Source organism: Candoia aspera, chromosome 1 (genome assembly GCF_035149785.1).
Source record: "Candoia aspera isolate rCanAsp1 chromosome 1, rCanAsp1.hap2, whole genome shotgun sequence".
NCBI lineage: Eukaryota > Metazoa > Chordata > Lepidosauria > Squamata > Boidae > Candoia > Candoia aspera.
Window position 1 is genome coordinate 231,388,012 of NC_086153.1, and position 15,088 is coordinate 231,403,099.

A 15,088-nucleotide genomic window follows, 5' to 3' on the forward strand; every position below is an offset into this window, starting at 1 on the left:
GGACTAAAATGTGAAATGCCTGGGAAAAAGAGTTTCAATTGAATAACTGTGTATTTTTACAGAAGTTACTTAATGGCATGATCTCATTTTTACTTATATAAGATCCTTATAAATCACTAATTGAATATATTCAATTGGCTCACCAAAATCCTCATCTAGGAATTATATGAAATTAATTCAAGAAATTAATTTTAATTTATGAATCTAATTTAAAGCCGCATTAGATAAATTAGTTGCAGTTGTTTGCTTGATTGCTGTAGTGGAGAGACCCCATGCAAATCAAGTTAAGGAATATTTCTACCGTTCCAGAGATAACTTCATCATTGTAGGAATGTTCTTTAGGATAATGATTTTGTACTGTTGTATTTCTCATAGTTTGCTATAAGGTGCAGAATAATTTCTAGTTCTGTAACGTAGTTGTTCATAGCTGATAGATTATAGTAGAGTGTCACATTTCTTCCAAAACTGGTTTAAACTTCCTTATGATTGTGGAAAGAAAACATTTTTTACTACAAACTCTAGGAGCTGAGGAATAGCTTGTCTTGAGTTAAATTTAAAGCTCTGTTAAATTCTGACTGAAATGGGCAAAAGCCTTTGCTTTGTGCTTTGTGCATTGCTGTGGCTGGTTTTTTATTCAGACACAGGCAAATCATTTTGAACATGTGTCCGAGCTTAGACAAGTCTTGCAAGTCTAACATTCTGTATCAGGTCAGTCAGAAACTGATCTTAACTGTTGTGAGCTGTTTTTCTACTGTCCTTTGTGATGGTGATTCATATGTAAGAACTCTAGACAACTTTAGGCTGCTTTTACTTTCCTGATTTATTTTAGAACTTTGGGCTGTTTTCCAGATGAATTTTCCTATAGAGTTTCTCTTTTCCAGCAAGATAAAGAGTGGGCAGGGGGGAGGCGGGAAAAATGTGAATCAGGATAGTCATGAAGAAAAAGATGTAAAACTCCTGTCCTAGCTCAAACTTTAGAGCTGTTTCTTCATCTGCTATCACAGAAGTAGTTTCTAAATTAAGTCCCTTGGAAGAGTCAATTGATTGGAAATGGATGACTTGCTGATGTTTTGGAACTATTGGCCTTTTTGGCCTGGGAAAGTAAGCAGGACTGGGCCAGTTTAGAGGTTGGATGGGAGACTTCCAAGAAACTTCAGGGCTGTAGAAATCCATCTATTTCTAAGTTGAAAAAAATATTCTTGAAAAAAGCAGTGGCAGTCCACTTCTGTGTTGATGTAAAAAAAATATACATGGAATCACCACAGGTTGAGCCCAATGCAAAGGAGACTATTCTGTCTAAACTGTTGCAATTTTCCGTAGGCTTTGTTGTCAACTCTATTGATATAAAATATGTCTTCAGATGGATTAAGGCTAATAGTAAAGTAATCCCTATCTAATCCAATTTATATGTAACCTTGTGATAAATAGTAGGGTAAAAAGACCATGAAAAGACTGGAACATCATTATATTTCCAGTAAATAATTTTTACTAATTCTGAGAATATATTTTTCATTCAAAGATTTTTTCATGTTGGAATCATTCTTGTATTTGTTGCCATCCTGAAATTCTGACTATTCTGTGTTAAGTCTACAGTCTTATGCATCTTTTATGGAGAAAGGGAAGGCTGATTAGTGAATAATTACACAATGCAAGCTTAACAGAATTTTATTGGAAAAAAAAAACCTTCAAAGAGGAAAATAGAATATATTGTCCTATTGAATTTTTAGTAATTATTTTCTGGTGATTTTTTTCCTGGATAGATCCATTAGCCTATTTTGTAGGGGAAGGTAACTTAATTCCTGTATGAGTATTTTCAACAGTCGTAGAGGGGTGTAGGCTACCTACTCCTGAACCAAAGCAAAACCAGAAATACTATGTTAACTCTTTAAAATAAGGGTTCTCAAACCATGAGATTGCAAGCAACCTGGAGGCAGGAGAGCAATTTGTGAAATTGACAGAATTAATTTCTGCAGAGTATAACAACTGCCACCTATTGATCATGTGACAAACTATTATAAGATACTGATAATCACTTGTAGAAGGAGAGCTGTGTTAGTCTGTGGTGAAAACAAATCAAGAATCTGGTAGCTCCTTTTCTGACTTACAATTTTATTAAAATACATAAGTTTTCGTGAGCTGCAGCTCACTTCATTGCATGCATAGAGCGACTAGATTGATGCAGGATTTAGATTGGGATGAGGTGTGGGGAAGGGAGGGTAAGACAGGTTAGTTATGCAAATGCAGGTTATGTGTGAGACAATTAGAAACAGCTTATCAATTTAACTATTGTACTGTATTAAAAACCCTGTGACTTTAACACATTAAAATTGTTAACTGATTATGTAGCCAACCTATCTTCTCTTCCCTTCCCAATTCCCCCCTCTGTGCCACCAAGGCAAACTCAACATGTGAAAAATCGTATGTATTTTCTACTTTCAAGGCCTTAGCCACATAATTTTGTGTCAGATAAAAAGCTGCATGTATTTCACAGAATAACAGAGAGGTACGGTAAGTACAGTAGACTCTCAGTTAACCAGAACTCAAGCAACTGGCACTCTCAAGCAACTGGCAAAAAAAAAATCTGTATCTCTCTGCTGCCATCTAGTGGGTATTAGGGTTTAATAGTAATTCTCAAGCAACCAGAAACTACATTTATTCAGCATCTATCATTCCCCATGGGTGCCAGTTAACTGAGAGTCTACTGTATATGGTATCATAGGAGTTTCTCATTCAAGATAGTTGTTACTATAGATGATATGACCTGTATTGTCACCTCTCATTAAATAGTAAAAACACTTTGCATATTTAAGGGAGATGGGGAAGAAGGTACAAACCTGAAGAAAAACCCCTTAAGGTGTACAGAAGAAGTAGACAAGTGAGAAAGCGGCAAAACAAAAGAAAAAGAATATAGACAGGTTATCTGTTTTTGAGCAAGGCACATCTAACATATTGAATGGTCAGAATAAGCTTTCAGTGAAAGGAATGAAGGATAAACAAATGAGGGAAGATGTAAAGAAAAAGAAAATGGTAGAGATTAATCCATGTGATTTGATTTGGTTTTACTAGAATATAAATTGATGGGGATTCACAACAATCCATCTCAGCATTACACTAACAATGATTGATACAATAAAAAGTAAGAAGTATTTACATTCTTCATATGCATGAGGTTGATTTATCAAGACATGAATTCTTCCTCTGGGGGTATCCATCTAGTAGAAGTTTGCATTGACAGTTGTTTAGTTTTGGCTTTCTCTGTTAGGCTGTCTAGACGATCTAGGCAGTTTTATTGGCTCAGCAGTGTAATCTTCAAATGAGCAGACTATTCAGATGATAGAGCTGGCTGGTTAAAATAGCTGAAATTTCAAGAATGAGACAATTGTGAATAATTATACCATAATGGAAAACTGTATATTTTCTAGTCATTCTTGTTGTAAAATAACCCTTCCATTAAAATAATAAAAATATTAATAAAACCTCTCATTCCGATCAATAAAAAAACCTTTCCATCAAGCTCAGAATGAATGATGAGAATTAATTTTTGTCCCAAAACAAGTTCTAGTTAGAAATCAATTGTAGTTTCCAAAAATAGATCTATTGGAATGGAGCAGGATATAAATGGGAGTTAAGAATATGTAATATTTACTTTTGGTGATGCTTGTACATTAAGTCAGTGTATATATAATTAAAATAAAACTCCACTAAGTTTTATGGATTGTTCCAGTACGTGTTTTTAATTTCAGTTGTACTGTATGCAATAAGCTTCAAAATTTCATAGTAATATTTATACCTAAATTTACTGTTACTTAAAAAATTAGAGTGATGTTCAAATAGATTCTTTCTGATTTCAGCTGTGTAGGGATGTCACTGCTGAGCTATAGCATTAAACCTTCCATCTATGTATTACAATTTAGTCTTTTTAAATGAGTTTCATTCCATTATGAAGGCTCAAGTCTGCAGTTTATCAAAAAAAATAGTCTTATATTAAAGAATTAAACCTTTTGCTTGGAATAGTCACTTTCACTGTCATCTTGTAACTTTATTGGTTAGAGTTTATCCATAGCATTCTGTGGCAGTGTTTGCATTTTGAACCAACTGTTATTACTTGCATATTTTTATTTTATTACCTGCATGTAAAACAGTCCAGTACAGTGATCTTAGATTGACTGATAGATTCTTTATCCAATAGATATTCTTGATACAGCTTACAAATGGTGATATTCAATGCAGTCATGTAATCAATTCAAAATCAACTTTTTGATGGCTTTACAGCAACAAGATATTATAAGAAATAAAGACTCATTTTCTGAATCTCTACCAACAAAATGTTGAAATAAAAATATGTGACACTAAAAAAAGTCATTTATTTAATTCCAGAAGCAATGTTTTTCTTTAAGGTGATTTTGGTAATGAGTAAAAACTATGTATGTAGCATATTCGTTTTTGAGTAGCCTTTCAACCCACAATTCTCATATAGATCAGATGTTTCTCATTTGTTTTGTTTTGCATTTAAACAGTGTTCCAAGCCATCATGCTGTATCTATCAGTGCAAAATCAAAACAACATTTTTTTGTAGTACTTGTCAATATTCTAAAGAAGTTGAATGCCAAGGTTGGCAAATGAATTTTCTCACTCATGTTTATAAGTAATCAGTACAAACATACTTCAGTTATTATTGGAATAGAGATCACCCAAACAGTGTCTTTATTGTCATCTTCCAAAAAGTTGTTTCTATAACAGCCACGTAAGTTTAGACATTAATTAATATTGTTGGAGGCTTAGAAGTAATTCACTTACTCATGTGGAACTGAATGAGTCAAATCTTCTATTCTAGTCAGTTGTAGCAAGAAAAAAAAATTACAAATGGATTGGATAAGTTTAAGTTACTAGACTTGGGAGGAAATCTGGTCTAGATAAACTTTGTTGCTAGAGCAGAGAGATAATTGAGATAATTACTGTGATAGAATGTGAAAATGCCTGCTAAATATATCTTTATACATTACCGCCTCCACAGTGAAACTTCCAATATTTACTTTTCTTCCTTGAACACTTTTGCCACTATTCATTTTATCTTTACATTTCTTATTTTATTTTTTCTTCATTTTCTTTTATTTTTCTATGGTTGAAGGCTTTATCATTAAAGAAATGTGGAGATTTCTTTTGAATGGTGGACAAAAAAGTAGTTTTTTTTTTAAATTTTGCACACTGACTACTTTAAGTTCCACTGGGTAGATGCCTGTCTGATCTAAAAAAAAAGGAATACAGCATGATTGATATCAGAGGTACTCCTATTATATTTTGCTGTTTATGTCACTTATCAAGAGGGAAGTGTCTGTGGTCCTTTCTTGTCTCTTTTCTACTTAGAATGATACTCAAGGATACTTAGTACCTCGAGGATGGGTACATACCATCTTGACCATGCACATACTCAAATTACATATTACTATAATATCTGGACAATGTGAAAAAGATTGTTCTAGTAATTTAATGAGAGCCAGTTTGGTGTAGTGGTTAAAGCATCCTTGCCAAGAAAACTGCAGGGACTTGTCCAGGCAGTCACCAGTAGTCAACACTAACTTGAAGGCATTAAAAAAAAGTAACATAAAGATTTCATGTCTGATTACTGATGAACAGACTTATAGTGCCAGTAGGCAGGGTTTCTGTTTAGTTTCTGCCATTGCTCCTGTTTTGCTGTCTGCCTCCTACTGACCCACAATGAAAGAAAGAAGGAATTGAATTAGCCTTTGCCTTGTAGATAGTTTGATCATGGGGAGGATTTAAAATATATGGGAAGGAGTATTTCATCCCCATGGCTAATATAGTGTGCATGTTGGACAACCTTTGTGGGTTCTGATCCAGCTCTCACATTATTCACACTTTTGGGAGCTGCTTTAAACTTAAAAGTGATTTTTCCTAAGCAGAAAGCTCATTTAAGTCTCTTTAGCAAGCTATATTAAGGTGACAGCTGATAAGAATTCTGTCATATGAACTAATGTAATTTAGAACCAATATATCTATGCATACATTAGGGCAGAAATTTTTTGAGTCTTTTTCACAGTCTTAAGGTGCAGAGGAAAGAAGTGGGAATCTGTTTTCTGATAAAGTAGGAGTCTGTAGCTGCAGATTATTTACATAACAGTTGCTGAATCCCTATCAGCTTGAGAACCAACTTTTAAAAACTACCTAGTTTGCTACATATGCCATTTTGTCAAGATACCTATACATTTACCTTGTTGGCTGTTGGTTCATGCTGTATAAATTCATTTAGAATGCTCTGTGTAGAATGCTCTGACTTGGGAATGAGGGACAGATGCTGCCCTAAATCTGTGGGATTAAATTCTCAGCAACAAAGCAGATTAAGGTATTATACCATCAGCTTCAAGGAGAAAAAACTGCTGGCCTTTGAGCCCAGGCTTTTCCACAGAAAGGACTCCTTAGTATAACTTTATCATAGATATTTAGAGTTGAAAGGTACCTTGGAGGTCTTCTAGGAAAATTCATTTACAGTAACTCTTTCCTCTGTTTCTCCTTTTGCAACAGCAGCATCACTGTTGGATAGTTGTCCAGCCTGTTTTTGTTTTGTTTTCAGTTAAATCTCATTATTTCACAAGACAGACTTCTCTATCATTAATCACGTCCTACTATCATGGAAGTAAGTTCTTTGTAGCCTGAATTCTACTTATGTTTCTTTGTGGCATCCTAAATAAGTAGTCTAAAAAAAAAATGACAGTCTCCAATCTAGTTTGGCTCTTGGTGTCTACATCCATGCAGTTTTTTGGTAGTCTTAGGGAAGTGGTTTGCCACTGTTGTCATCTGGAACGTTTTTCCACCTTCCCAGACTAGCAGTAGCTTTAGAATTCCTAGGTGAGCCCCCATCCAAATGCTAGCCATGGCTGATCCTGTTAATAGGTTCTAAACTCAGTCAAAGTTGGCTATCTGCTGCCCTCTTTGTGGGCAAAAGAATGACATAGCAAGATTAATTTTCTCTGATGTATATCTGGATTTGGCTCAAAACAGTTACATGTAATGTTAAAAAACAAACAAGGGTTAGTGTCATATTATTTTGTACCATTTTTCTATGTTGCTCTTGCAAAGAACTTAGCATAGTGATAAATGCCTACTCTGAGCAAAGGAAGCAAGTGGAGTTGATGGCTTCATACTGATAAATACGATTCTGTCTGATTCCCTGTTGATCATCCAGTGCTTACAGTGAGTCAGTTCAAATAGTTGCAAGCAAGGACCACAGTTTTACTCTTATTTCCTCTATTGCCCCCTGCAATCTTACAGTTGGATATATTTTTATTTAATTCCCCCCAGCCTGTTAGAAGAATCTGGAAGAATTTATCCTACCAGAGGAAACATGAGAGGTCATGTAAATTGGGGAATACTACAGTATTGATTTCTATTTGGTAAGATTTCTGTTTGAGGAATGGAACTAGCACGTAGCAATATAATAGTATGGTATTGTTAGGTATGATTTATTTAGAAAAAAATATGGTACAGTGGAAGTTAGCACAGCATAAAATGTTGATCCTGAAGAAGTGGATGGTCCATGTGACATCAGCTCTGCCACCTGTAGTCTGGATCTTGGTCCTTTCTAGTTGGTGGAAGTCAGAGAGGTAACAGGAGATTGGGTCAGATCAGTGTTTAATGCATCCTTGTGGGGGGGAAGGGTTGCTGCCACCAACCCTGAAAGAGGCAGTGGTGTGCTTCTTCCTTAAAAAGCCATTGCTCAGCCCAGCAATGTTACATAACTATTGTTCAATCTCAAATATTTCCTTTTTAGGGATGGTTGTTGAGAAGGTGGTGCATCCTGGACCAGTTGTAGCTTCTGAATAGTCTTCAGTCATACCCATGTAAATCACATTCAGCTGTGAGATGATTAATTGTTAGTGGTATATTAAGGTGCAACCATAACCCCCATGAAATCATTCGTTCTATTCACGGTGTGGGGAGGGTTGTATGTATTCATTTTTCACTATAGGTAGTTGTATAAAAGTCGAGAATCCCTTGTTTGGAGTCTGAAATAACAGGCTTGGCAAAAAGAGTTTACACCAGTTCAAAGAGAATAGGCAAGACTCGAGGCAATTTTACAATAAACTAAAGGCCCTTAACAAGATCAAGAATGAGAGGTGGTGAGGGCTGAGAAGGTGGTAGTCTAGAAAGGCAAATGAGAGGGGACATGATTGAAGTGTACAAAATTATTCATGGTGTGGATAAAATAGACAAGGAGAAACATTTTCCTTTCCGAAAATACTAGAACCAGAGGTCACTCAATGAAATTGAATACTGGAAGAATCAGGACAGACCAAAAGAAATATTTTTTTACATAATGTGTAATTAAACTTTGGAATTTGTTTCCACAAGATCTGCTGGCTACCAGCTTGTCTGGCTTCAAAAAAGGGTTGGAACAATTTATGGAAGTCATGGGGATCAATGGCTATTAGCCTTGATGTCAGTGTGACTGCCCCTGAAGGCCATCTGCTGGGAGACTGGTAGGCTTCCTTGCGCAGTTGGTTTGCTACTGTGAGAACAGACTGATGTACAAAATGGGCCACGGGTCTGATCAGCAGGGCCCTGCCTGTGTCCTTATGTTCTTAAGACCTGGCTGTTTCAAAGGGGTTATGGTGAGGAATTGTGAGGAGGGAGGCCTCATGCTGTAACATGTGTGATGATTGTTTATTCCTTTGGTGCAAAGTTTATTGTAATTGATTGTTTTGTTTTCTCTATTATTTTGATGTACTATTTTTATTCCTCTTAACTGGAAGAGTTTTTGTAAGTCACTCTTAGTCTCCATAGTGGCATCTCAGTGCTACTGAATAAATAAATACAGTCTTTTCTCCTCTATCCTTAAAATCTGATTGTTTATTCCTTGTGCAGCTCCAGATTGACTTTGGATCTGCCCATCTCTTTGATACTGGTTTGGAAAGCTGAACTTGTTTTTGTTTGTTTCAGTGCTATACTAGTTATCTGAAACCAAAACAAAATCAGATTTGTTTTTCAATACTGGGGCTTGTAGGCTATTTTCAAATTGACTTTGCTCTTGTTTCATTATACTTCCAGCTCCTGGGCACAAGTAAGCTCTTATTCGGTGTCTACTGCAAGCAACTGTGCTAACAAAGGAATTCAAAGAACCTTACTAATGAAGCTTGATTTTCTTGCTTTTATAAGTAGTGCTTATAAATGAATCCTATCACATTCCTTCTAGTCTGTTCCACAATTTAAAAATTCAACTGTTCAGCATGATTTTACATGTTTATGTACACAGCATGCAGATGTTTGCTTCACCCAGCCTCTGGGCTCAAGCAAGCAAACATACTCCTTTCCCTTTGCCCCACTCCCAGAACAACATAGAGGCCTTACACTGCAGCCAACAACTATGTTTACAATTATTGTGAAAAGCTGCAAAAATGGTGCCATATATTCTTCCAGCAGCATAGGTAGCAGACTTTTATTAAAAGTAAAAGAAATGGCACCTTCACCACAGAATGGTTTCCCCATTACAATTGCTCTTTTTTCCTTTTTTTCTGTTACAAGTGCTCAGGCAGATACATTGACAACATGGGTTGAAAAATCAGAAGCAGAGCATATAAGCAGTTTAGTTTCTTTGTGTATGATAGAGAATAGAGGTAAGGAATTGCTTGTTACTCTAGGAGTTAAGGCTGCCAGATAGGGAGAGATGTTACTTGAGTCCCATTTTTGAATTCTCTTATTGGTCGGCTAGAAAGAAAACTGATTGGCTCATGAGCTGTTTCCTAACTGTTTTACAATTTCAGAGAGCAGCAGAATTGAAACAGTTGAAGGTCAGCTTCAGACTGGTTTGTGGGGGATTGTGGTGTGAAAATAAAGGGGAAAGTGTTCCATGTAGAAATGCTGATATGGAAAAAGAGAACATTTAAGATAATAAAAAGAACCTGGAAATGAAGTGGAGGGCAGTGCAGCTACATCGGAATTGTTTTTGTGTGCTTCCAGGGATGCACACTTACCAAGACTCTTGCTGCTGTGTTTGGATATCTCTAAAATTTTTAGAGACTTTTATGAGACAGCCCCAAAGAGCACAATGAAATAATACAACTTGTAAGTAAGACATGTGTTGTATATTACCAGGCCTAATCTTCCTAGAAATACATGATCTAGCATATCAGTATAGGCTGCACAAAAGTTTTCCTGATCATAGCTATCTGGAAATCAAGGATGTCACACAATTTTGTTCAAAGGAGAATGCTGCTTCATCTAAAATGAGATAAATCCCTATCCCCAAATGGGACCTCTCCTACTCAGGGACTTTTCTGTCTTGTTTTGATTAAATTTCAGTTTGCTATCTTTCATCCAGCCCTTTACATGGTGAAACATTGATTCATCCAATCCTGGGTAATACTGTCTTGCTACTAGCTAACTCACCTTTAGGACCAGGGACTGGCGTGGAGTTCTACAGAGACCCCAACAGGTTAATTAACCCCAATCAACCTTCCATTATTTATTGACCACCTATTGATCCTCAGACATTTACTGACCCTGTTTTGACCCCCAGACATTTATTAACCCTTTGGATAGGGTATACTTATTTATATTTTATATTCGTATTTTTATATTTATATTTATATATATTTATATTACATTTATTATAATATAATATATAATATATAATATAATATGTTGTGTTGTGTTGTGTTGTGTTGTGTTGTGTTGTGTTATGTTATGTTATAATATACAGCCTTGTATGGCGCAGAGTGGTAGGTGGCAGTATTGCAACCGAAACTCTCCCCACGACCCGAGTTCAATCCCAGCGGAAGCTGGATTCTTGGGTAGCCAGCTCAGGTCGACTCAGCCTTCCATCCTTCTGAGGTTGGTAAAATGAGTACCCAGCATACTGGGGAAGGCAATGGCAAACAACCCCGCTATAGTCTGCCAAGAAAATGTCGTGAAAGCGGCATCCCCCCAAAGGGACAGACATGACTCTGCTTGCACAGGGGAGCTTTAACCATATTATATTTATATATATTTATATGTAGATTGTATTTTAATGATATGTTATTTTTATTGTTGTAAACCGCCTAGAGTCGTCGTACATGAGTTGGGTGGTCGAGAAGTTTGATTGATTGATTGATTGATAGATAGATAGATAGATAGATAGATAGATAGTCCCATCGGCCCTCTGGGGTTGATATTGACCATTTTGGGGAACCCTGCTGTAAGATCATATACCAATCCTGTAATTGCTATAGACAGTTGGTGCCTCTAAAGACATGTTTACCACCTCTTGATAATTATCCAACATGTGTCTACTACCTCTTTTGTCCAACATGTGAGAATAGTAGTTAAAATGGCAGCTAACCTGATTTCCACTGGGAGGTCATTCCAAAGGACCAGCACTACCACTGAGGAGGACCTCCAGGTCCCAGTACTGAAGCCAAACTAGGAGTACACAGTTTATATGAAGGGCAATAAAATAAGTTATTGAGATCCTAAGGTTGGCCTCAAACCTCACTGACCCTTTGCTAGGACTGGTCAGGTTATATTTAATATTATTGTATGCTGTCTTACAACAAGGCAAGGTTTTTATAAAAAATGGTACAGCACTTAGCCCATTATTTCCTCCTCTTTCTGTTGTTGCAAAGATTTAAAATAATTATGATTTTATTATATAGGCTTGGGAACAAGACCAATGTGTAGAACTAGGTGCAGAACTATTTTGCTGTATAATTCCTGTTATTTTCCAGGTTGATCATCTAAAGTTTACCTAAGTCTCATCCATGTTCTGTGGTCAAACTCTTTGAACCCAAAAAATATATAGTCACTATTATGATGCCATTCATTAACTTTATTAAATGCATTTGAGTCTTTGTGGTTGTTTGTTCATCCTTGCTGTGATATTTTGTACTCACTGTCATACTCTTGAGATCCAGTTTGGTGTAGTGGTTGAGGCATCAGGCTAGAAACCAGGAGACTGTGAGTTCTAGTCCCACCTTAGGCAGAAAGCCAGCTCAGTGACCTTGGCCCAGTCACTCTCAGCCCTAGGAAGCAGGCAATGGCAAACCACTTTCAAAAAAACCTTGCCAAGAAAACTGCAGGGATTTGTCCACGTAGTCTCCGAGATTCAGACATGATTGAACAGATTTTTTTAAAAAAAATCATGCTCTTTGGACCAGTTAAATCAGAATAATAACCTGCAGGTCCTTAATTTGTATTTTTTATTGTAAACTTGAATCCCAGTTTATTTTTTTTCTGTTCACTGGAAGGCTGAAAAATTATATCCTTTTCATCCTTTCACTTTAGAAAGTAGTAGTTACGTATGAAAAGGGCAGCCATTCAGTGTTGAATCATTTGTATCTTAGCTGCAAAAGCAGGTATGCGTTCTTGGAATATAATTTATGGTGGAAGCAATATTGTACTTAATTATTAATGAAAAGTCTGAAGTAATCGTCTGTGATAAAATTTCATACTTCATTATATCTACATTCAGGTAGCTGCCTTGGATTTTAGGCTATTCCCATATTTCATTCAATCATAAGAGAGTTTTTTCTGTTCCATTAAAAATTAAAATGAGTTAGCTCTAATATAGTTTCATCTCTGATCCATTAATATCCTCAGTACATTAGTAAACATTTAAGGATTATCTGGCTTGGTTCAAAACAGGCTTTTGCTGTGCTTCTCTTCCAATCATTAGCATTATTTTTAGTGCACCTTTCTCGTTCTCCATATCCATCTAGTCAGACTAGCTTATCTTGTTTTTCTTTCTTGCTAAATCGTCTTCCTTGACAAAGCAGGTTACAGCTGCTTTTAGAAAGTTCAAGATATCCAACCTTATAAACAAAGTATTCTGTCTGGGTACCCAACTGTTACTCTTTATAGTAAAAAAATCAGTAATGATAACATCATTGCACTGCATAAGTTGAAGAAAAAGATACAGGTGGTCCTCGCTTAATGACCATTCATTCAGTCATCATTCAAAGTTACCACAGTGCTGAATGAATGGTAGTTGTGACCAAACCTCGAAGTTACAGCCATTGCAGCACCCCCACAGTCACAGTGATCAAAATTTGGGCGCTTGGCACACCAACCGTATTTATGACTGCAGCGTGTGCTTCGACTTCCCCCATCCACCTATCTTCCACCATCTCTGCCCTTTTGGCCACCCTGCACTCTGCTGCCCCTTACCCCTGCTGACCTTTGCCATCTTCTTCCTCCCACTGCTGAAGTTGCCCGGCCGAGGCAGCTGCTGGCCTTTCACAAGGCCCACGAGAGGCTTCAGGGCAGCCTTGCAAAGGGCCAGCAGCTGCCTCAGCCAGGTGCACCTTGTTAGCAGTGGAAAGAAGAAGGTGACGAAGGTCAGCTGGGGGCGGGTAGCTAAAAGGGCAGAGATGCGGGAGTGATAGGCAGGGGGAATTGAGGCAGAGGTGAGTGTGACGGGGTAGGAGAAGCGTGATGACAGTGTAGTCCTGGCCTAAGGACTGCAATCGGAACTGCCACTGTAAGCAGTGCGGTCATGTGATGTTTTGCCTAACAACTGCTTGGCTTAGCATTGGAAATTACAGTCCCAATTAGGGTCATTAAGTGAGGACTGCCTGTACAAACGTATTCAGTAGTTAACTATAAGGTAACAATATCAGTGATATAACTCTGTTGTATTGCTGTAGTGGGGTGCACACGCACACTACAGCAATACCACATGATGGATTGGGGCCTACTGGCTCTTGAGAGAGAGTCTCTAAATCTTCCACCCACAATCCTACTGCACTCTCCTCACAACTTCGGGGGAAAGCTGCCCCTTTTCTCCCAAAAAATATCCCTCTCTGCCTTGTTTTGCCTGGGAGGAGGCAAGTGGCAATTCTCCTTTAATCAGTAGCTTGACTGGAGAAGGAAAAATATGTGCTAAAGTTAATATTACTGATCCATTAAGAATTCAAGAATGTATAATGGTATACCCAGATTAAAGAAGGAAATTGAAAAGACACAGAGAAAGAAAGAAGAAATGAAGTATGACTTGTTTAGATACTGATTTCAATTTCTGGTCCTTCAGTCAGAATCACACACAGGCACACATTCCTGCAGTGAAAATTACTATCAAATAATAAAATAATCTGATCTGCTTCTAGCTTTCACTAGTCTCCAGCATGCTGTATAATTCCCTGATCTCTAACTCAAATATCTAGGAATTGGTATTTCTTTTCTTACCTGATTTTCAATCAGCCACACTGAAAAGATGCTTCTACTCCTCTTGAGAGATAGAGGAAAAAAAGACAGAAACAAAGTGGAGATTGCCTTCAGCTCAAGTTAAAGCTCATTTGTTTGGGTTCTCAGCCTTTGATTTTCCCAAGGCTTCTATTGTCTCTGGCCACTATCTGGATTGATAGGTCTGCTAATTTTTGCTCAACTCATGTCAGTGTCTGAACCTCTTGGAATGGGATTTCTCTCATTCACTACAATTACTAATGCTATATAATTGGAATACAGTCTTTGTAATGATTTGCAGTCTTCCTCAGTTTCTTGTTGGTATTTCACCACTGAGAAGTTAGCATAGTGGGTACGTATATAAAACGGGGGCTTTTCTCTAGAAGCACTCCTTAGATGGAACTCTCTCTGCACGAAGGTCAGATTGGTTGGCTCAGCATTTATTGTGTCCTAGAGTTGCAGAGAAAAGTATACTGTTTTGTTAGACTTTTTATTCATTGTAATGCTGCTTTTTTATTGATTTAAAGATTACATAACTGGCCTTATTTTGCTTTTTTTATTTGAACTATAGTTCACTTGAAGGAATTCTTAAATTCTTTTAGTCTCTGTGTTTTCTGTGTGCAAAGTATGTGTTCAAAGCACTTTTCATGTTATCTAAGTGGTACTGCAATAGTATTAAAGTAGCCCAACAACAGTATCCAGATTATAGAGCTGAATGAAAGAAAAACCTAGCATGCACAATGAATTCACATAAATATTGATTAAGCATATTGTCATCTTGCAACAATTGAGACGAAATGTGCCAAGGAAATCAGGCCGTAAAGGAGTTAAAGAAAAATGACCTGACCAATTAATCCAAATAGGGGGCCTGAGAAAATCAAATACGGAGGAACCCATCTAATGGCTAGCTGAAAGC

The 15,088-nt window shown here is 37.0% G+C and overlaps 1 protein-coding gene across 3 annotated transcripts in view; it reads left to right on the top strand.

The window, feature by feature from the left end:
- ZDHHC5 (zinc finger DHHC-type palmitoyltransferase 5) overlaps nucleotides 1-15,088 on the top strand; it is a 59,321-nt gene that overhangs the window by 25,858 nt on the left and 18,375 nt on the right. The window contains exon 1 of one of the 3 annotated variants that reach the window (XM_063289108.1): nucleotides 4,589-4,611. The exons of the other annotated variants lie outside the window; for them this stretch is intronic. Within the exon in view, the coding sequence (XP_063145178.1) occupies nucleotides 4,604-4,611 (8 nt within the window). The 5' untranslated portion in view covers nucleotides 4,589-4,603. Of the gene's footprint in view, nucleotides 1-4,588; nucleotides 4,612-15,088 lie in introns of those variants that run through there. 3 annotated transcript variants of the gene reach the window in all.